Source organism: Loxodonta africana, chromosome 7 (assembly GCF_030014295.1).
Source record: "Loxodonta africana isolate mLoxAfr1 chromosome 7, mLoxAfr1.hap2, whole genome shotgun sequence".
Lineage (NCBI taxonomy): Eukaryota > Metazoa > Chordata > Mammalia > Proboscidea > Elephantidae > Loxodonta > Loxodonta africana.
This window is the reverse complement of record NC_087348.1, coordinates 95,736,181-95,760,513: the sequence shown is the minus strand read 5'-3', so window position 1 is coordinate 95,760,513 and position 24,333 is coordinate 95,736,181. Positions and strand designations below refer to the sequence as shown.

General features: G+C 38.6%; 1 protein-coding gene across 6 annotated transcripts in view; it reads left to right on the top strand.

Annotated features, from left to right (window-relative positions):
• INTS4 (integrator complex subunit 4) overlaps nt 1-24,333 on the top strand; it is a 137,332-nt gene that overhangs the window by 21,516 nt on the left and 91,483 nt on the right. For all 6 annotated transcript variants that reach the window (XR_010322498.1, XR_010322497.1, XM_064288739.1 and 3 more), the window contains 5 exons: nt 10,146-10,331; nt 11,040-11,090; nt 12,205-12,293; nt 13,388-13,508; nt 22,921-22,992. Coding sequence is in view for 4 of the 6 variants with exons in the window: in XM_064288739.1 (XP_064144809.1) it covers nt 10,146-10,331; nt 11,040-11,090; nt 12,205-12,293; nt 13,388-13,508; nt 22,921-22,992 (519 nt within the window). In the remaining 2 variants the exon portion in view is untranslated. The remainder of the gene's footprint in view (nt 1-10,145; nt 10,332-11,039; nt 11,091-12,204; nt 12,294-13,387; nt 13,509-22,920; nt 22,993-24,333) is intronic.

Here is a 24,333-nt window from a genome sequence, read left to right as displayed (position 1 = left end):
GGCGTCAGCTCCAGGAGAAGGCTTCCTCTCTGTCGGCTCTGGAGAAAGGTCCTCATCAACCTTGCCCTGGACTAGGAGCTTCCCAGCACAGAGACCACAGGTCCAAAGGACGTGCTATTCTCCTGGCTCTTGTTTCTTGGTGGTACGAGGTCCCCCTGTCTCTCTGCTCCCTTCTCTGTTTTATATCCCAAAGGAATTGGCTCAGGGCACAATCTAGTAGATTGAGTCTTGCCTCCTTAACATAACTGTCACCTATCCTCCCCTCATTAACATCTTAGAGGCAGGATTTACAACAGATAGGAAGATCACATCAGATGACAAAATGGTGGACAATTACACAGTACTGGGAATCATGGCCCAGCCAAATTGATACAGACATTTTTGGGGGACACAGTTCAATCCATGGCAGACACCAAAAGCATAAGCAACAAAAGAAAAAAAGTGGATGAGTTGGACTTCATCAACATTATAAAATTTTGTGCTTCAAAGGACTGTTTCAAAAAAGTGAAAAGATAACCCACAGAATGGGACAAAATATTTGCAAGTCATATCTCTAATAAGAGACTTGTATCTAGAATATAGAAAGAACTCTTACAATCCAATAATAGTATTTTTTAAAATTTTTATTGTGCTTTAAGTGAAAGTTTACAAATCAAGTCAGTCTCTGATATAAAAATTTATATACACTTTGCTATATACTCCTAGTTGCTCTCCACCTAATGAAACAGCACACTCCTTCCCTCTATACCCTATTTTTGTGTCCATTCAGCCAGCTTCTTATCCCCTCTGTCTTCTTATCTCCCTTCCAGACGGGAGCTGCTCACATGGTCTCATGTGTCTATTCGAGTAAAGAAGCTCACTCCTCACCAGTATCATTTTCTATCTTATAGTCTAGTCCAATTCCTGTCTGAAGAGTTGGCTTTGGGAATGGTTCCTGTCTTAGGCTAACAGAAGGTCTGGGACCATGACCTCCAGGGTCCTTCCAGTCTCAGTCAGACCATTAAGTCTAGTCTTTTTATGAGAATTTGAGGTCTGCATCTCACTGCTCTCCTGCTCCCTCAGGGGTTCTCCGTTGTGTTTCCTGTCAGGTCAGTCATCGGTTGTAGCCAGGCGCCATCTAGTTCTTTTGGTCTCAGGCTGATGTAGTCTCTGGTTTATGGGGCTCTTTCTGTCTCTCGGGCTTGTAATTACCTTGTGTCTTTGGTGGTCTTCATTTTTCTTTGCTCTGGGTGGGTTGAGACCAATTGATTCATCTTAGATGGCCACTTTGCTAGTGTTTAAGACCCCAGACGGCATTCTTCAAAGTGGGATGCAGAATGTTTTCTTAATAGATTTTATTATGCCACTTGACCTAGATGTCCCCTGAAACCATGGCCCCCAAACCCCCTCCCCTGCTACGCTGGCCTTTGAAGTGTTCAGTTTATTCAGGAAACTGGTTCGCTTATGGTTTAGTCCAGTTGTGCTGACCTCTCCAGTATTGTGTGTTGTCTTTCCCTTCACCTGAAATAGTTCTTGTTTACTATCTAATTGGTGAATACCCATCTCTCTCCCTCCCTCCCCACTTTGGAAACCATCAAAGAATATTTTCTTCTCAGTTTAAACTATTTCTTGAGTTCTAATAATAGTGGTCTCATACAATATTTGTCCTTTTGCAACTAATTTCACTCAGCATAATGCCTTCCAGATTCCTACATGTTATGAAATGTTTCATGGATTCATCATTGTTCTTTATCGATGCATAGTAGTCCATTGTGTGAATATACCATAATTTCTTTATCCATTCATCTGTTGATGGGCGCCTTGGTTGCTTCCATCTTTTTGCTATTGTAAACAGTGCTGCAGTGAACATGGATGTGCATATGTCTGTTTGTGTAAAGGCTCTTATTTCTCTAGGATATATTCCAAGGAATGGGATTGCTGGATTGTATGGTAGTTCTATTTCTAGCTTTTTAAGGAAGTGACAAATCGATTTCCAAAGTGGTTATACCATTTTACATTCCCATCAGCAGTGTATAAGCACTCCAGTCTCTCCACAACCTCTCCATCGTTTATTATTTTGTGTTTTTCGGATTAATGCCAGCCTTGTTGGAGTGAGATGGAATCTCTTTATAGTTTTGATTTGCATTTCACTAACATTTAATGATCGTGAGCATTTCCTCATGTATATGTTAGCTACCCACGTGTCATCTTTAGTGGAGTGCCTGTTCATATCATTTGCACATTTTTTATTTGGGTTATTTGTCTTCTTGTTGTTGAGTTTTTGCATTATCCTATAGATTTTAGAGATCAGACACTGATCAGAAATGTCATAGCTAAAAACTTTTTCCCAGTCTGCAGGTAATCTTTTTTCCAGTCTGCAGGTAATCTTTTTTCCTCTGTTGGTGAAGTCTGTGGATGAGTGTAAGTATTTGATTTTTATCGAGTTTCTTTTCTGGTGTTCGTGCATTGTTAGTAATGTTTTGTATACTGTTCATACCATGTATTTGGGCTCCTAGCATTGTCCTTATTTTTTCTTCTATGATCTGTATCATTTTAGATTTTAAGTTTAGGTCTTTGATCCATTTTGAGTTAGTTTTTGTGCATGGTGTGAGGTATGGGTCTTGTTTCATTTTTTTGCAGTTGGATATCTAGTTATGCCAGCACCATTTGTTAAAGAGACTGTTTTTTCCCCATGTAATTGATTTTGGGCCTTTGTCAAATATCAACTGCTCATATGTGGATGGATTTATGCCTGGATTCTCAATTCTGTTCCATTGGTCTATGTATCTGTTGTTGTACCAGTACCAGGCTATATTGACTACTATCGCGGTATAATAGGTTCTAAAATAAGGTGGTGTGAGACCTCCCACTTTGTTCTTCTTTTTCAGTAATTGCTTTACTTATCCGGGACCTCTTTCCCTTCCATATGAAGTTGGTGATTTGTTTCTCCATCTCATTAAAAAATGTGGTTGGAATTTGGATTGGAATTGCATTGTATCTATAGATCGCTTTTGGTAGTATAGACACTTTTACAATGTTAAGTCTTCCTATCTGTGAGCAAGGTATGTTTTTCCACTTCGGTAGGCTTCTTGCAGTAGTGTCTTGTAGTTTTCTTTGTGTAGGTCTTTTATGTCTGGTACCAAAAATAAATTAAAAAAATAGCCCAATTAAAATATGGGCAAAAGATCTGAACAGACATTTCTCCAAAGAAAATATACAAATGGCTAATAAACTCACGAAAGGATGCTTGATATCAGTCATTAGAGAAATGCAAATCAAAAACAATGACATACTACTTCACACAGTAATCAAAAAGACTGACCATACCACGTGTTAGTGAGGATGGAAAGAAATCGGAGCCCTTGCACATTGCTGTGGGAATGTAAAGTGGTGTAGCTGCTTTGAGAAATAGACACTTCCTCAGTATGTGAAGCATAGACTTATCATATGACCCATCAGTTCCACCCGTAAGTATCTACCCAAGAGAACTGAAAACATGTGTATACAAAAATTTGAACACGAATGTTTATAGCAGTATTATTCATAATAATCAAAAGCTGGAAAAAGCCAAATATCCATCTACTAATGAATAGATAATCAAAATGTGGCATATACATGCAATAAAATATTATTCAGCCATAAAAAGGAATGAAGTATTGATACATGCTACAACGTGGATAGACCTTGAAAACATTATGGTAAATGAGAAGAAGCCAGCCACAAAGGACTACATATTATATGATTTTATTTATATAAAACGTATAGAATAGGCAAACCTATAGAAAGTTGACTAGTGGTTCGTTAGGACTGGCAGAGGGAGGAATGGGTCTACAGAGGTTTGATAACTAAAGGGTAGAGGGTTTCTTTTTGAGGTGATACAAATGTTCTAAAATTGGTGATGACTGTACCTATCTGTGAATATACTGAAAAACACTGAATCGTACACTTCAGCTGGGTGAATTGTATGTAAATTATATTTCAATAAAGCTGTTATTTTTAAAATTCATCCTTTTAAAGTGCACGTTTCAGTGTTCTTCAGTATATTCACAAAGTTGTGCAACTGTTACAACTATTTAATTCCAGAACATTTTTATTACCAAAAAGAAACCCCATACCCATTAGCAGTCACTCCCTGAGTCCCTTGGAACTGCTAGTCTATTTTCTGTCCCTGTGGATTTGCCCATTCTGGATGTCTTACATAAATGGAATCATACGGTTGGTGGTCTTTGTGTCTAGCTTCTTTCACTTACCATAATGTTTTCAGGGTTTTTATCCATGTTGTATCATATATCTGTACCTTATTCTTTTTTTGAAAATAATATTTCATTATATGGGTATACCACATTTTGTTTATCGATTCATCAGTAGATGGGCATTTGGATTGTTTCTACTTTTTTGGCTATTATGAGTAGTGCTGCTATGAATATTCATGTGCAACTTTTTGTATGGATGTAGATATTCAGTTTTCTTGGGTATATTCATTAACAGGAACTCTCAGATGCTTTTCCAAAGGGGCTGTACTGTGTTACCTTCCCACCAGCAGTGTACCAAGGCTTCAATTTTTCCACATCCACTTTCTGTCTGTCTTTTTTTGTTACATTCATCCTAGTAGGTGTTAAGTGGTGTGTCACTGTGGTTTTGATTTATATTTCCACAATAACTAATGATGTCGAGCATTTTTCATGTGCTTATTAGCTGTTTGTATATCTTCTTTGGAGAAATGTCTGTTCAGATCCTTTGCCAATTTTTAAATTGGGTTGTCTTTTTATCATTAAAAAAATTGAGTAGTAATAATTCTTTATACATTCTGGATACTAGTCCCTTATCATTTATGTGATTTGCAAGTATTTTCTCTCAATCTGTGGGTTGTCTTTTGCTTTTCCTGATAGTGTTCTGTGAAGCACAAAATGTCGTATGATACCTGATTTATCTGTTTTTTTCTTTTGTTACTTGTGCTTTTGGAGTCGTATATAAGAAACTACTGCTTAACCCAAGGTCATAAAGATTTACACCTATGTTTGTTTGCAGTAAGGAGCCCTGGTGGCACAGTGGTTAAACGCTCAGCTGCTAACCAGAAGCTTGGCTGTTTGAAACCACCAGTCATTCTGTGAGAGAAAGATGTGGCAGTCTGCTTCCGTAAAGATTATCGTCTTCGAAACCCTGTGGGGCCGTTCTACTGTGTCCTGTAGGGTCACTGTGAGTCAGAATTGACTTGACAGCAACAAGTTTTTTCTTATACTAGTTTTATAGTTTTAGTTCTCATATTTCAGTCTTTGATCTCATTTGAGTTTTTTATATATGATGTGAATTAGAGGTCTAACTTCATTCTTTTGCAGGTAGATATCCATCCAGTTGTCCCAGCACTATTTATTGAAAAAAACTATTCTTTCCCCATTGAATGGGCACCCTTGTAGAAAATCTATTGATTATAAATATAACAGTTCGTTTCTGGAGTCTCAATTCTATTTTGTCGATCTGTATGTCCTTACACCACTACTAAAAAACACTGTCTATATTACTGTAGTTTTCTAGTAAGTTTTGAAATTGGTAAGTGTGAGCCCCCAACTTTCTTTTTCAATATTATTTTGATTATTCTGGGTCCCTTTATTCCCATATGAATTTTAGGATTAGGTTATAAATATCTGAAAAAAAAAGGCAGCTGAGATTTGGATAGGGATTGTGTTGAATCTGTAGATCAATTTGGAATGCCTAATTTTTTGTCATGGATTGAATTGTGTCCCCCCAAAATATGTGTCAACTTGGTTAGGCCGTGATTCCCAGTATTGTGTGCTTACCCTCCATTTTGTGGTAGATGTAATTTTCCTATGTGTTGTAAATCCTAATCTCTGCTTGAGGTTAATGAGGCAAGATTAGATTATGTTAAAGAGGATTAGGGTGGAATGTAATACCCTTATCCCGTGTCTCATTCCTGATCCAGCGTAAAGGGAGTTTCCCTGGGGTGTGGCCTTTACCACCTTTTATCTTACAAGAGATTAAAGAGAGGTGAAGGGGTGGGGGGACCACCAACAAAGCAGCATTGGGAGCAGAGCTCATCCTTTGGCCCCTGGGGTTTCTATGCAGAGAAGCTCCTAGTCCAGGGGAAAATTGAGAAGAAGGGCCTTCCTCCAGAGCTGACAGAGACAGAAAGCCTTCTCCTGGGGCTGATGCCCTGAATTTGGACTACTAGATCATGAAAAAATAAATTTATTTTTGTTAAAGTCATGTACTTGTGGTATTTCTATTATAGCAGCACTAGATAAGACTTTTTTTACGTTAATTTTTATTTATTTGGTTTTAAATATAATGGATTCACATAGTAGGGACAAAACTTAAACCATACCATGTATGTCTCCTTCTCAACCTTGTCCCATGGCTTTCTTCTTAGAATTAACCACTGTTAAGTTTCTAGTGTGTCTCTACAAAGTTATTCAATTCACATAGACTCTGAACATACATGTGTACATATATATTTACACACACATACATATATATATGTATATATATATATATGTCCTTTTTTCTTTTATAGAAATTGTAACATACCTTACAGGCTATTCTACGCACTACTTTGTTTACATATCTTGATGGTTCACGCGGTGTGTTCATAGTGTTTTTAGGTATAATTTACGTGTAGTGAAATGTGAAATATTTAGTGAGTTTTGACAAACGTGAACAGTTGTATTATCCACACCCTTATCAAGGTAATAGAATATTTACATAGCACCAGAAAGTTTCTTCTTGCCACCTTGTCATCAGTTCCTCCCCTACCCACCTAGGTAACCACTTTCCTGATGTTTCACCATAGATTAATTTTCCCTGTTTTAGATCTTTATATAAATGGAATCATGTAGTATGTATCCTGTTGTGACCTGCCTTTTTCACTCAGCATAATGTTTGTGAGATTCATTCATGTTGCTGTGTGTATCAGGTTCACTTTGGTAGAATTTTAGTGTCAATTGCCACTGGGTTGAAGGTTGTCCCCCAAGATTCATGTCTACCAGGACCTCAGTATGTGGCCTTATTTGGAAAGTAGTTGTTTGTACATATAATTAGCTAAGATTAAGTCGTATTCTATTAGGGTGGGCTCTAAATTCAATGACTGGTGTCCTTATTAGAGGAGAGATACAGAGATACAGGGAAGAAGGCCCTGTGACAAAGGAGGCAGAGATGCAGCTATAAGCCAAGGAATGCCACGGGTTGCTGGCAGCCACCAGAAGCTAGGAGAGGTAAGGAAGGATCTTTCCTAGAACCTTCAGAAAGAGAGTGGCCCTGCTGACACCTTGATTTCAGACATCTGGCCTCTACAACTGTGAGAGAATACATTTCTGTTGTTTTAAGCCACCCAGGTTGTGGTAATTTGTTACAGCAGCCTTAGGAAACTAATGCAGTTGTATTTTATTATGTACTAATTCTCTGAAAACTGCACACCAGAACACTGTTCTTTCAACGCTTCTTAATAAATGTTCAATTTGTATTACCTTACTTATTGTGGAAAATTCTTAGTGAGGGACAAGCAGGAGAAATGCTTCAGAAACAGCAGAGGCAGTGCAGAAAGTAAGTATTTACTGCTGTCACCCCATCAGATAATTGAGTATACCAAATTTGTTCTTACTTGATGTTACGGTGCTTGATTTCTTGTACCTCAAACCATTTGTGGATGCCCACGGTCTTTTCTCTGTTCTTTATTTCTATGGCAAAGTACAGTTAGCCCTTGAAGGCAACAGATGGACCATATAGCTTTTAAACATGTATAAAATACCTCCCAAACAGATACTGTGTGTCGCTTGTTAGGAGCGGGTACCTATTAGAATCATTTGCATACAGAGTACACTGAATTTTTATCTGTGCTTAAAAACAATCCATATTGAAATTGAGTGACTCAATTAAGTTATTTTTGTCTTATTTAGCTTCATCCTCAGCTTTTTTTCATTGTACTTAACCATTGATTTTTTTTTTCCCCTTTAGGAGTAGTTTTTAACTGGTTGGTTTATTTCATTTTTGACAAAGAGTGCTCTTACTAGCGGGGATGTGGTTTGCTTACTCATTCCTTAATATGAAAATAATGGCACCTTAATGGCGTGGTAGAGTGTATAACTCCAAAATGACATCCTCTGCAGAGGAGACACTCGACAGCTATAAATGGTGATGGCTGTGATGCAAGAAGTGACCTGTAGGTGAAGGACTTCATAAAACTGTAATTGCTGCCCTGAGGGTGTAATTTAGACTTACACTGTCTTTTGGGCCAAGATTCAGTGTGCAGTCATAGGTCAGTTGTGCATCAATGTTCTTGGTTACCTTAATAGTAGCTAGAAGCTTTTAGCTTCTTGTTTGAAAATCAAATAAGTATTTGTAGCAGTGGTAGGAAACTCCAAAGGCTGGTGGTTCAATCCACAGTTTAGTTATGAGAAATGATGCTTCCATGCTAAGTGTAAATAGTTCGTTAAAAGAAAACCTGCTGTATTAACTGCGACAAACAGAGTCATTAGTCACCTTCGTATCTGGAAGTTTCTGACTTCTCAGTCTGTGTCATTGCCTTGTTTTGTTGGATTACACTGAGCCCTTAACTTACGTAAGGCATTGTGAAGACATAAACGTGTGTTTCACATTTTTGTAGCCTAAATAACTGGGAGGCAAAGGAATTAACTCTGAGATAAAATGCTTAACTGAGCCTTTTTAAAATATTTAATTGGGGTAAAATATATAACAAAAAATTTACCATTGTAGCCTGCTTTTCTCTTGCCCTACTATTTCCCTTTTCTTTTAAAGTAGGTTTAATGTTAAGCGCAGGTAGGTGCAGACACTGTACTAGACACTACACTTATTGAATGTCTGTTGTTTTTCAGGCATTACTTGCTGTTTTACATACAGTACTTATAAAATTGATTCATTTAATCCATTCACTGTAAAACTGTGTGGTAGGGGGTATTATTCCTATTTTTGCAAATGAAAGATTTCTGAAAGTTAAGGGGCTTAGTTAGGGGTCTCTGGGCACAAAATGTTAAGCATTCAACTACTAACCAAGAAGTTGGCAGTTTGAACCCACCAAGGGATGCCTTGGAAGAAAGGCCTGGCAATCTGCTTCCAAAAGGCCTTGGCCTTGAAAACCCTTTGGAGCGAGTGCAGTTCTACTTTGCAACACATGGGGTCTCAATGAGTCAGAATCAACTCCAGGGCAACTGGTTTGGGTTTGTTTTTTTTTTTGGTAAGGGCCTTGGTTAAGGTCACATAGATGCTAAGTAGCAGGGTCAGTAATCAAACCTAAGTCTGATTCCATCTGTGCTCATTCCACTAAGCTGCTATGCCTATGAAACAAGATCTATCATATAAAAGGAATCACACAGTATGTGACCTTTTGTGTCTGACTTCTTTCACTTAGCATAAGTTTTTGAGGTTCACCCAAGTTACAGCATGTGTCAGTTTTCCATAGTGGCTGCACCATTTTACATTCTCATCGGCAATGTACAAGGATTCCTATTTCTCCACATCCTCTTCGACTCTTCTTATTTTTTGTTTTTTTGATTGAGATCATTCTAGTTGGTGTCCCTAGGTGATGCAAATGGTTAATGCTCTAAGCTGCTAACCAAAAAGGAGGTTTAAGTCTACCCATAGGCACCTCAGAAGAAAGGCCTGGTGATCTACTTCTAAAAAACCAGCCATTGAAAACCCTGTGGAGCACAGTTCCACACACACACACAGACACACACACACAGAGACACACACACACACACACACGGGGTCACTGTGTGTTGAACCGACTTGAGGGCAACCGGTATTGGGTGTGAAGCGATATCTTATTGTGGATTTGATTTGCATTGTCTTAATGACCAGTGAAGTTGAACGTCTTTTCATGTGCTTGTTGGCCGTTTGTATATCTTCTTTGGAGAAATGTCTATTCAGGTCCTTTGCCCATTTTTTTAATTGGGTTGTTTGTCTTTTTGCTGTTGAATTGTAAGAGTTCTTTATATATTTTGGGTATTAAATCCTACTCAGATACATAATTTTCAGATATTGCTCCCATGCTGTAAGTTGTCTTTTCACATTCTTTATAATGCCTTTGATACACAAAAATTTTTAATTTTTATGAGGTCCAATTTATCTTTTTTCTTTTGTTGCTTAATCTTGTTTGTTTGCACCCTCTTTTTTTTTTTTTTTTTTTTTTTTAATAGCACCTGACAGATACCTCTCATGGAGTAAGAAATAAGTGTCTGCAATTACTCGGCAATCTCGGCTCCTTGGAGAAAAGTGTCACAATGGATGCAGAAGGCTTAGCTCCTAGAGATGTGCAGAAGATTATAGGGGATTACTTCAGTGACCAGGACCCTCGTGTCAGAACAGCAGCTATAAAAGCCATGGTAAAAGTGATCATGAAAACTAACTGGGGACATTTTTTTGTTGTTGTCATCTTCACTGGTTTTGTTAAGTTCATGGCTAGTGCTGCCTTGGCTGCATTCTGGACACTCCCAGCATATACCTGCATAGTTTCAGGAAGGTGTTGGTGGTGATGTCATGGGACTCAAAGGCACACATTCGTGTATATCAGTTGTGCTTTTCTTTGGGCTTCTCTGGTGACTTTCACCTGTATTTCTGAAACAGGGAAGGTGCAACCTATGCCTTTTGTTACAACCTGTACCTATTGTAATGTAATACCAAATCACATCCCTCCTCCAGGTCACCTGTCCCAGCAGAAAGGGAGGTGATTGAGTATTGCATAGGTGCATGATGGTATTGTTTTACAACATGTACACGCTTTGCCTTCCATGTTTCAGACATACAGGTGCAAGTTATCAGGAGGGCATGCTTTTCTGGGGAGCTTTCTTAATATTTTATTCTTTTGGTATTTCCTTGGGCATTTCATGAGTTAGATTTATTAAGTGTTTGAGCACTTCTATTGTAAAGTCTTTGACCAGGCTTCTTATTCTTATAGCACTGATTTTGACTAAAGGGAATTATGTTAGTCTGCTATAATGGGGGGAATATGTGAGATTGTGGGGAGACATTGGAAATACTGATCTTTTTTTTTTTTTTTTTCCAAATGCTTAAACTATATCTTTATTATCTAGTTGCAGCTCCATGAAAGAGGACTGAAATTACACCAAGCAATTTATAATCAGGTACTTTAAATGGCTACTGTCTGGGAGGGAAGAAGAATCACGAAGCTGGGAGGGCAGCACACCTATTGTCAGAGTTTGGAAACGTAAGGGCTTCAGCTAGCTCAGCGTGGCACCTCTAATTAGAAAGAATGTGAAATAATGTGTTTTTGAATCTAAGACATACTTTCCAAGAATGGGGGATATATAATTTAACAGCCGTGGTACCTGTGCAAATGAAAAGTATGGAACAAGGACAGGGTGGTTCATATGGAGAAAAGGGGTGAGGCTAAGGCAGTGGTTCTTAACTGGGGAGATTTTGCTCTCCAGGGGACATTTGGCAACATTTGGAGATATTTTTGGCTGTTACAAGGTACAGGGAGGGGAATGCTACTGTCATCTAGTGGGTAGAGCCAAGGATGCTGCTTAACTCCTACCATGCACAGGAGAGTCCTCCACAACAAAGAGTTATTCAACCCAAAATGTAAATTGTGCCTAGGTTTAGAAGCCCTGGCTAAAGGGACCAGCAGGCCCAGTGGATGTGATAGGCTAAGTCCTGAAGACTAGAGCAGTAGGATGTTACAAACACACCATGGAATATAGTATTTTAAAGTTTCTGAGTTCTGAGTGTTGTTGAAGTCTAGGATGTTGCCATGACTATGGGTGGAGTAAGGGTATTCCATTTCAAATCAAAGTAAAACAGTAATCTGGCCTGTTTTGACAGCTTAGTATTAAAATTCTACATTTAGTCTACAGATGGACTTTCAGTAAGAAACATGTGCTTTTTGGTCTTACAGGCAGGGGGAAAAACATCTTCGGTGTTTGAACCTGTGAGAGCAGGGTTTGCTAGGCTTGGTGCCGTTCAGATGGTTTTTGTACTATCAGTCTGTGGTGGGTTCTACTCTTAAGACCTGGAGTGGGGCGGGGTTGGGGGTGGAGTGCACTGTCAGAATACAGCCAGAGCAGCTGATGTTGGGCAAAGAATGCTTATGTTGGGCAAAGGTTCAGGAACTTAAAACCACCCACAAATATTTTGATTGACATTTTCAGCAAGCCACCCAATCCTTGTTTTGAAATTAGTTTGAACATCATCTGGGAGGGCACAGAGCTAATAGACTTTTGGGATCTTTCTTTGCAGGCCTGCAAATTGCTCTCTGATGATTACGAACAAGTGCGCAGTGCTGCAGTCCAGCTTATCTGGGTTGTCAGTCAGCTCTATCCTGAAAGGTTAGTGTGGGTGTAAGCCAGCTATTGTTCATTGCTAATCTGTTCTTCTCTCCTCCCACCGTGCACACAGCCCACCTCCAGAAAATGAATGTTGGTTAGGTTTCTGGAAGGCAGTGTGGAATGGGGAGAAAGCACAGGCTATGCAAATCAGAATGCCTGGTCTTCCTCATTTTTCAGCCCTGTCATGAACTTACTGTGTCCCTTGGGAAAGATACTTCACCTCTGTAGGTCCCAAGGTCCTCATCTATAAATGAAGAGATTGAACTAGCTTTAAGTGGTTTTCAGCACTTTTCTTTTTTAAAGCCTTTGAAATTGTTTGGGACCCATTTTAGAGAATATAAATGCCAGATAAAGATACCAAGTGAGTTTGAGAATAATTATCCCTTATTTAATATTTCTTTTGTGATGTTTTCCTGGCTAAAAATATTTTTACATCTATTGAATCATTTGATTCTCACAGTGATTCTGCGAGGTGAGTCAAATATTATTTATTCTGTCTTACTGAAGTGCTCACAAGAGGTTAAGGGACTTGACCCACTGTTTTGTAATTGATGAATGACTGAGCAGTGCTCAAGACCGAGTCTAGTTGTCTTTTCATTAAACTGCCTCCCAAAATCTGAAAACTGGAATGAGTTAATGAGCCTGTAGGACTAGGAACCATTTTGTAGTGAATTAGTGTATCAAAAAAAAAAAAAAACAACTGGAAATTACCTCTTCTTTTAGGACCAGATTTGCAAGGATGCTTTATATGATTCATTCTCAGATTTACTGTATTGACAGGAATGCAATCACAGGAGAGAATAAACTTAAGTATATAAAATACTCTGTGGTAGCTAGGTTTCGGTATCCTCACAAATACTGAACGTTTGGTGGGCTAAACACTTTTGTTCAAGTCACCGATAATTTGCATGAGAACTAAAATGCTTGGTTCGTATTCCCAGAGTGATTTGTTTACTCTAAAATGTATTTCATCATTCTAGGATTTGAACTATTCAGTTGTCATTTCCATGTGTGCCAGTTTTTGGATATTCTTGGTTTATTGACCTTGCAGGTTTAGGCTTATGTTTTGTCATACATGGTTTCTTTTAATTTAGCATTGTCCCAATCCCTTCTTCTAATGAAGAAATTCGCTTGGTTGATGATGCGTTTGGAAAAATTTGTCACATGGTCAGTGATGGCTCCTGGGTGGTTCGAGTTCAAGCTGCAAAGCTATTGGTAAGTTCTACTTTCTTTAATGAACATACTGCCTGTTAACCTTTGTGCAAATATCTTAAAAACTACAAATAGGGGTAGGTTCGACCCACTTCTGGAAATTTAGAATTTCTTAAAATAGAAAGAAATGGTTCATTTTCCTATGAAGAAGTAGTCTTTTAGAACTGTAAGGAATTTTAAAGTTAATCCTGTTTAACCTTGTTGTTTAACATATGAGACAGCCAAGGCCCAGAGGAAAGGAAAATAATAAGAAAAATAGTTGCTACCATTTACTAAGCACCTGTTTTGTCATCCTAGATACTTTGCTAGGAGGGCCTTTACACACATTATCTCATTTACTCATCACGGCAACCCTACAAGATAGATGCTATTATCCCCATTTTCCAGTGGAGAAAACAGGCTCTGAGAAGTTAATTATCCAGTTTACACAGATAGAAAATGGTAGAACTGTCATTCAGATCCTAATCTCTTACCTTTTAGCCCGGTACTTTCCAGCTATTTGCATAGCACCTTTTTTTTTTTTTTAATTTTCAGGGATGGAAATGTTTTACAACAGTAATAGTGTTGCCCTGTTTTCAGCTTCAGTTTCTAGCTGTGCTACTGTGGACATATCACTTGACCTTAGTCTCAGTTTCCTTATTTGTTAAATGGGGTTATAATGGCTCTTCTGTTCACCTCATGAGGTTGTCATGATGCTCAAGTGAGATACTGTCTGTGAGAATGTTTTATAAATTATGAACAGTTGGGGGTAGGAGTGAGGGCAATTATAGTATGTAAATATCTGTAAAAAAAATTGTATAAATGTTATAGGAAGAAATCAAGACTCTTTTCATACCCTTCCCCTCCCAGCACTGCCAGTCTTGGTGGGATTGTTGCCTAAATGCTTTGGAGCTGACTGTACTGGACACAGATCCAGTGATATTCCTGATTCTGTGACCAGCATTTATGGCTAACTGCAGAAATTGTGTGAAGCATTTTCATGGAATAATAAGGACTTTCAATGATTTCTGTATTTCCTTTTTACAGATTATATTGCTTATTCATAATAAAAAGCTAAAATATTCCAGTTGTTAATGATTTTGTTTTTGAATTCATATTTTATAGCCTTGTTTTGATTTATGAATATTTTAAAATTCAGAACAGTTTAGACATTCATCACATTCTTTCATTCTTCATTTACTGAGCATCTACAATGTGCTGGACTTTATTCCAGGTCCTGGAATACAGAACTAAAGAACAGCCAGTCAATATAGAAAGATTTCTATATAGAATGAATAGGAGTGTGCATGTGTGTATGGGGGTGTTTTACAGGGATAGTTTAGTGGTCTGTCTTCAGCTGAGTAGGCAGTTTTAAAAGCATTCCTTAAAGCAGGACCATTGAAAATTTTCAGTTTTGAACCCTCATAGGATCTAAAATGCATGTGCACACAGCTGTATGAATAGTGAATTACTGTGGTGAATTGAAAGGGTTTCCACTTGGATGACTCTAACTTGAATCAGGTGTTTCATGCTATAATTTCAGTGATTTTAACTCTGAACAGCTCCAAATTATACAAATAATGACATTTGTACTTCAGAAATAATTATTAATCAATCTAATCTTATTAATAAGCATACTTGCTACTGTTTATGGCGTTCCTAGCCTATTAAGCTAGGTATTTTCAGTCATATGCACACAAACACGCCCCAATTTCCTTATATACACGGAAACACACATACACGTATATATACTCAAATGCATACTTCTTGCAAATGATATTTAATCCTTTTAAACTCTTTGAAGTAGATAGTACTCATTTTATAAATAAGAAAACTAAGGCTTAGAAAAGGGAATAAATGAGAAAAGTACTGGCACATAGCTAGTAAATGACAGATCAGGTTTTCAAACTTCAGGCCCAGAAAGCCCATGCGGAATCCCTTCCTCTAGTTACACAATGGGAACAGTGAGAGCAGTGCGTGGGCAGTTAAGGGCCTACTAGTTTACAAGTTCCTCTGTGCAAGCTAATAGGTAAAACTCCCCTGTCCCAACTCTCAAGTAGACAAACTGACAAACCCTGCAGTCAGGTGAACTGCTGATGACCGTTAGACCACTCGTTGGCAATTCAACAAACACTGAACACAGTTGTTGTCTTTAATAAAATTGGTAGTCTGATAGGCTGAGATAGACAATCAGACAATTACAATATCTGGTAAAGAACACCTAACATAGCCATAGAAGGCCTCTAGAGGAGGTGATTTCTGAACTGAGTCATTAAGGATAAGTGTGAGTTAGCTAGGTAGAGAAGTAGTAGGAAGGGAGAAAATATGAGCAGAGATATAGAAGGTGTGCAATATCATGCATACTAATACCATACTAAACTACAGGCAATTTAGTATTTGGGGGAGTAATGTTCAGGGTGGGGGGGGCAGTGACATGATAAAGCTAGAGAGGAAAGCAGAAACCAGGTTTTACAAGAAGTTAAATGAGATGACAGGGCTTTAGACTTAAGGCCTTCTTGCACAAAAAGATGAATCATTTCCATTCTTCTTGACTTATAACAAGGTGAAAAATTTTCAGAAAATTCAAAACAAGTTTGGCTTTCATTTACCTATAACTGACCCTAATGGGGCTAAGCAGCTTGGTTTCCAAGTATATAAGCAGATCCATGGGGCTACAGGCATTACTTTTTTTTTTTTAATTGTGCTTTAAGTGAAAGTTTATAAACCAAGACAGTCTCTCGTACAAAAGCTTATGCATACCTTCCCAGGTACTCATAGCTGATCTCCCCATGATGAGACAATACACTCTTCTTCTCTACCCTGTATTTCTCATGTCTATTCAGCTGGTTCCTGTCCCCCTCTACCTTCTCAACTCACCTCCTCATGGGAGCTGCCCACATAGTCACATGTGTCTACTTGAGCTAAGAAGCACATTCCTCACCAATATCATCTTATGTCTTATAGTCCAGTCTAATCTTTGTCTGAAGAGTTGACTTTGGGAATGGTTTTAGTTTTGGGCTAACAGCGAGTCTGGGGGCCATGTTCTCTGGGGTCCCTCCAGTCTTAGACCATTAAGTCTGGTCTTTTTACTAGAATTTGAGTTGTGCATCCCACTCTTCTCTTGGTCCATCAGGGACTCTCTGTTGTGTTGCCTGTCAGGGCAGTAATTGGTAGCTGGGTGCCATCTAGTTATCCTAGTTTCAGGCTGATGGAGTCTCTGGTTTATGTGGTCATTTCTGTCTCTTGGGTTGTAGGCTGTAATCTTTATGGGAACGAATCATCAGGTTTTTCTCTCACAGAGCCGCTGGGTGGGTTCGAGCTGCCAACTTTTGGTTAACAGCCAATAGAGATGAGGAGCCTTAAAACTGGAGTAAAGAAAAGACATAGTCTTACTTATACTAATTGAGCAGTTTTTCCTCTGAAAGCAGGTTTGGTATAGTTGTTTGTTAAATATCTGCTGTTTGAGTTGCAGAGGCATTTATCTATAAAGCTCTCCGGCAAAATGGTTTTCTTAGTGTTATAAATTTAGGTTAAGTAGTTATGATAGAGCAGTTGGATCCGCACCATCTTACATGAATATATTTGTCTCAGTTAAAGTAGGGAAGAATGTGGCTTTTTTTTTTCTTTTCTGACTAGCGAGATGCATTTTATGATGAGCTCATTATCCTTTGGTTTCAAATCTGCTCCTCCTGTATCTTCAGGAACAATGCCATCATGTCTCAAGTCACAAACCCAGAAGGCATTTGGGAATAAAGTTGAAGTCTCATTATTTCTCAAGTGTATCACTATGTATAGGAGTCTTGGCATTTGTGGATTTAGAACGACAAGTGTCTTATCTAGTGTTGCTGTAACAGAAATACCATGAGCAGATGGCTTTAACAAACAAAAATTTATTTTCTCACAGGCTAGGAGGCAAGAAGTTCGAATTCAGGGCCCTGGCTCTAGGAGAAGGTGTTCTCTCTCTGTTGGCTCTGGGGGAAGGTCTTTGTTTCTTTTCAGCATCTGTAGGCACAGTGTTCCTTGGCCTCTTGGTGGCCTGGCATCTATCTCTCCCCACCTCTGCTCCTTTTCTTCTTTGATTGATCTGCTTCTTTTATATCTCAAAAGAAATTGACTCAAGACACACCCTACACCAATACTGCCTCATTAGCATAAAAAAGAAAACCTGATTCCCAATGGGATAATAACCACAGGTATAGGGGTTAGGATTTACAACATATATTTTTGAAGGACACAATTCAGTCCATAGCAAGTTTAAGCTATGCTTAGGTGGCACTCAAAATTCAGTACATGTAACAATACGTAATTTTTTGAGGCCCAAATTTGAGTAGTATCCCCTCTGCGTGGCTGTGAAAGTGATTTCAGCTGAAGCTGCATCCCAGGAGAGCATTGGGAAGTATGCATAGAATAACGTACTGTGAAATGACCAAAACCTTCTTTTTGGGGGGAAAAAGAAGCCCTTTAAAAAAACAAGTGCTAGCCCAGAACTAGACAGTGCCTGGCTACCACTCCCAACCACTCTGACAGGAATCACAAGAGAGATGGAGTGGGAGAATAGAACAAAATTCAAATTCATGAAAAAACACCAGACTTATTGGTCTGACGGGGACTGGAGGAACCCCTGAGACTGTGGCCCCTGGACACCCTGCTAACTCAGAACTAAAACAACTCCTGAAGCCTACTTTCAGACAAAGATTAGATATACCTGTAAAACAATAACACACGTGAGGAGCATGCTTCTTAGTTCAGTCAAATATGCAAAACCAAATGGGCAAATCCTGCCCAAAAGCAAGACGTGAAGGCAGGAAGGCACAGGAACTGGGTAAATGGACAAAGGGAACCTGGAGTGGAAAGGGGGAACATGCTGTCACAATGTGGCGATTGCAACCAATGTCACAAAACAAATTTGTATAAACTTTTGAATGAGAAAAAAAAGATTGCAGCCTTGGAAACCCTATGGGGCAGTTCTTCTGCTCTGACCTATAGGGTTATTATGGATTATACCCGTGGTTATAATCCCATTTGGGAATGAGTTTTCTTTGTTATGTTAATGAGGCAGCATTAGTGTAAGTTATGTCTTGAGTCAGTCTCTTGAGATATAAAAACAGCAGATTAAGAAAGCAGAGATGGGGAAAGATAGATGTCCCACCACATGAAGATCACCAAGGAACAAGGACCTTCACCCAGATCCAACAGAGAGAGAAAGCCTCCCTCTAGACTGGTGCCCAGAATTCAGACTTCCAGTCTCCTAAACTGTGAGAGAATAAGTGTCTGTTCGTTAAAGCCATTCACTTGTGGTATTTTTGTTATAGCAGCGTTAGATAACTAAGACAGATAGGAATCAGTGATCTGGGTCCTCCCACTGAAATATCTCCTTTGTTTTCTTGAAAGTGCTTGTTAGAGTAAAAATGGCTTTTTAACATAATAAACTAAAGAAAATGGATATGAAGTTAAAAAAAAAAAAGCCAAGTGCTAATGATGAGAGTAAAGCCAAGTGGTCAAAGTAAAGAGAAAGTGAGGATATCTAAAAAAGTTTTTGTTCTTATTCATAACATAGATGTGTTAGAATAAAAAAGTGAATATTAAGATTTGCCATTGGCTCAGATCTGTGTAACAAACAAGGCCACCAACTGTACCGTGTGGATATAAAGAAAAAGTGGTTTTGAAACTACTTCAGTCAAAACAATACAAAAGTTGCTGCTCTAGAATAGTAGGAAAGATTTTGATTTGGGTACGGATGTTCCCAAAGAACATGTCACTTTCTATAAAAAATGTGATTGGAAAAAAGGTCAGGAGCTTGTGTAAGCATTTCCATATTTATTAATTCCTAACTGGCCTCCAGAGCCCTGGTCGCATAGTGATTAAGAACTCAGCTGCCAACTAAAAGGTTGGCAGTTTGAATCCATCAGCCACTCCCTCCCCCATGCATTTGTCAGTTTGTCGTACTGTAGGGGCTTGCGTGTTGCTGTGATGCTAGAAGCTATGCCACTGGTATTCAGATCTCAAGAAATAGATTTGATTTGTTGAACTCTACTGACTGAAGACCAGATGAGTTGTGGAATGACATTAAGGACATCATACATGAAGAAAGCTATAGAGGTCATTTAAAAGAAAGAAAAGACCAAAATAGATGTGAAAAGACACTATGAAACTTGCTCTTGAACATAGAGTTCTAAGGGAAACAGAAGAAATGATAAAATGAAAAAGCTGAACGGAAGATTTCAAAGGGCAGCTTGAGAAGACAGAGGAGTATTAGGACATGTGCGAAGACCTGGAGTAAGAAAGCTGAAAGGGACGAACCCACTCAGCATTTTTCAAGCTGAAAGAACCAAAGAAAAAATTCAAGTTTCAGGGTTGCAATATTGAAGGATTCTACAGGGAAAATATTAAACAGTGCAGGGGCGTCAAAAGAAGATGGAAGGAATACACAGAGTCACTACACCAAAAAGTCTTGATTGACGTTCAGCCATTTCAGGGGGTAGTGTATGATCAGGAAGTGACTGTACTGAAGGAAGAGGTCCAAGCTGCACTGAAGGCATTGGCGAAAAATAAGGCTCCAGGAATTGATGAAATACCAATTGAGATCTTTCACCAAATGGATGCAGCGCTGGAAGTGCTCACTCGTGTATCCCAGGAAATTTGGAAGACAGCTGGACTGGAAGAGATCCACATTTATGCTAATTCCAAAGAAGGGTGATTCAACCATTTATATCACATGCAAGTAAAATATTGCTGAAGATCATTTAAAAGTAATTGCAGCAGTCCATCAACAGGAAACTACCAGAAATTCAGGCCAAATTCAGAAGAGGATGTGGAACGAGGGATGTTGCTGATGTCAGATGGATCCTGGCTGAAAGCAGAGAATACTAGAAAGATGTTCACCTGTGTTTTATTGACTATGCAAAGGCATTTGACTGTGTGGATCATAACAAATTATGGATACCATTGTGAGGAATGGGAATTCCAGAACACTTAATTCTGTTCGTAAGGAAACTGAACACAGATCAAGAGGCAGTTGTTCAAACAGAACAAGGGGATACTGTATGGTCTGAAGTCAGCAAAGGTGTGCATCGGGGTTGTATCCTTTTACCATACTTACCCAATTTGTTTACTGAGCAAATAATTCCATATGCTGGATTATGAAGAAGAACAGGGCATCAGGATTGAAGGAAGATTCATTAACAGCTTGTGTTATGCAGATGACATAACCTTACTTGCTGAAAGTGAAGAGGACTTGAAGCACTTCCTGATGAAGATCAGAGACTACAGCCTTCAGTAAGGATTACAGCTCAACATGAAGAAAACAAAAATCCTCACAGTTGGACCAATAAGCGACATCATGATAAACGGAGAAAAGATTGAAGTTGTCAGGGATTTAATTTTACTTGGATCCACAATCAGCACTTCTGGAAGCAGCAGTCAATAAATTAAACAATGCATTGCATTGGGCAAATCTGCTGCAAAAGACTTCTTTAAAGTGTTGAGAAGCAAAGATGTCACCTTGAAGACTAAGGTGCGCCTGACCCAAGCCATGGTATTTTCAGTCGCATGCAAAATCTGGACAGTGAATAAGGAAGACTGAAGAAGAATTGACACCTTTGAATTATGGCGTTGGCAAAGAATATTGAATATACCATGCATGGACTGCCAAAAGAATGAACAAATCTGTCTTGGAAGAAGTACAGCAAGAATGCTCTTTAGAAACAAGGATGATGAGACTTTGTCTCACATACTTTGGACATGTTATCAGGAGGGATCAGTCCCTAGAGGACATCCTTCTTGATAAAGTACAGGGTCAGGGAAAAAGAGGAAAACCCTCAACAAGATGTATTGACACAGTGGCTGCAACAGTGGGCTCAAGCATAATACTGATTGTGAGGATGATGCAGGACTGGGCAGTGTTTCATTCTGTTGTATATAGGGTCACTGTCAGTCGGAACCTACTCAAAGGCACCTACCAACAACAACAACAACATCTCTTTGGAAACCCTATGGGGCAGTTCTACTCTGTCCTATAAGATCGCTATGAGTTGAAATTGACTCAGTGGTGACACGTTTGGTTTTTTTTGTTCAACTAGTTTCCACTTTCGTTTTGGTTCCTTCTGGTCCCATTAGTCACATTGTTAGCAAGATGATGTTTATAAAGTGTAAATCTATGTTTATCCTTAAACAAGTTATCTACTCAGCCTCAATTTCTCATCTAAAAAATAGGAATAGTGTACATTCTTAATGAGGTTGTGAGAAATCAATTTTAAAAATATAAGTAAATATTTTATGTGCTATTAAGCTCTCATTAAGTGTTTAATAGAAGTTAAAAAAAAAAGCTCTCATTAAGTGTTTAATAGAAGTTAGCTAGTCATTACTCATAAGGCAGATTCTTTAGCATGATTAAGGCTCTTTATGATCTGTCCCTATCTGTTCTGCTTCTTTTTTGGCACCCCCATCTTGCATTCCATTCATAAAACCACTTGCTGTTTCCTACATGGCATTCTCTCTTCATGCATTTGTACTCGTGTTTCCAATTCCCGAAATATACCTCTCCTGTCTCATCCCTAAACTGACTGTGATCTGAGTTTCCACAGCAACCTTTGTAAGTGTTCATTACAGTGTTCACTACAACCTTTCTAAGTGTTCATACCATAACGCAGTTACCTCTTTGCTTGTCAGTCTCCATCACTAGTCTGTGAGGTCATTGAGTGCAGAGTTGATGTTTTTTATTCTTGTGTTCCTGTCCCTGAAGACTGTAGGCATATAGCTGAATGGTTGCTAAATAAATGTTTTCTGGAATGAGTGAATGAATGAACAAGTGAATGGAAAGAATGGAAAGAAAAGGAATGGAGAGACGGTAGAGGGTCATGGTTAAGTCAAAGGATTCTGGCGCCTAGGTTCATACCCCAGCTCTGGAATTTACTGCCTTTATGTTCTTGAATGAGTTACTTAATCTTTTTGTGCCTCCTGTTTTCCCCATATATAAAACGGGGCTAATAGTAGTATTTACTTCGTGGGACCATAACCAAACCAAAAAACCCAGTGCCATCGAGTCGATTCTGACTGATAGCGACCCGATAGGACAGAGTAGAACTGCCCCACAGAGTTTCCGAAGAGCGCCTGGCGGATTCAAACTGCCGACCCTTGGGTTAGCAGCCGTAGCGCTTAACCACTACACCACCAGGGTTTCCTATAGGACCATAGTGAGGATTAAGTGAACTAAAATTAATATGTGTATAAAGCACATAGAACAGTGCATGGCACATAGTAAGCTTTGTTTTGGTAATAGCTGCTGTTAATGTTTTTTATTATTGTCCTGATGATGATGGCCTTAACTATCAATGATAATAAGATTATCTTTATGCATTTAAGATAGCCTCAAACTTGAATTTTAAGATGATGTTCAAATCATAAAAGTTGTTTAATTTGCTTTGGATTCTATTTACAGGGCTCTATGGAGCAAGTCAGTTCTCATTTTTTGGAGCAGACCCTTGACAAGAAGCTGATGTCAGATCTGAGGGTAACTTAAATTCTTTGTGTTAAAACTAGATTTCTATAACTAAACACCATTGTGGTACCCACGTGTCGAGTTGTGTTGATTTAATTTTCTAGCTCATGCATTTGTTAAGTTAATGTAGGGTGACTGGATTACATTTTAATTTAAGACCTTGGTAACCTGAACCAAACTACAAGCTACTGCATTAAATTGTGTATTATTGTAATGAAATACTTTACACAGGTTGTGCTTTACAAAGACAAGGAGAGATTAATTTTCTATTTGTTAGAAACTAGGAGATGATGATGTGAAATGGTATGACATCTTAGAGCTCCTTTTCAACATCAGTTCCCATGGAAGAGTGAGCAAATTCTTTTTCCAAATGGTAACAAAATGCCTTCTGTGGAATGCCCTGAAGCTTTCACTGTGATACTTTTCTGATGTGGTTTGCAGAACCAAATATGAGTCTGAAAAAATGCCTTAATTTTTAAAATTGTAAAAGTGATAATTAAAGAGTTACAGAATCTTTGATAAATAGTGGGGAAAGGGAAACAATTTACCCATATTCTCACTACCCTAACTTTGGTCATTTTGATATATTTCTTCTTGGCTCTTTTTCTTAATCATTTTATGCACATCACTTTTCATTCCACTGTTTACATTTACCGTTACATCATGTGCTTATTTTTTCATATTGCTGACTTCATACTTTTTTCATATTTTTACTGGTTGTTTAATATTCTCTAAAATAGATGTGCTGTAAGTCATTTCTTAGTCCTTTCAATATATTGAACATTTAGATTCTCCTAATTTCCCCCCACCATTGTAAATCACATAAAGATCATCATCTTCATGCATATCGACGCTTCTCCTTGTTTGAGTTACTCTCTAAGATGAATTCTTAGGAGTGGTTGAGGAGTTAACATCTGTACTTCATGAAACATTGCCATATGGCTGTCCTGAAGAGAAATTATACGGCACCATTACCGTGGTATTGCCTTCATCTGAGATCAGTTCTGGATTTTAAGTGTCTTCTGGGAGGGGGAGGGAAGGGTGGAAGCGTAAAGAAGGAAATGTTGATAGTAGATGGTGAGGGATGACTAATGCAAGGTTTCCAAAACATGACACAGTGTGCAAGCATTACTATATTGTTTTCTGATCCGCATCCTTGCAGGCTCAGGTGCTATATCTCATCAGTGCCTCTGAGATAACTGGCTACAAGGATACAGACTAACACTGAGAAAGTTTATAAAAGGCTAATGTATAGAGGTAGAATGCCAGTTCATTCATCTGTGTAAGAACTGTAACTGTCAAGTAGACAGGATAGTTATATTAGTCAACCACTATACTACAGGATCACTATGA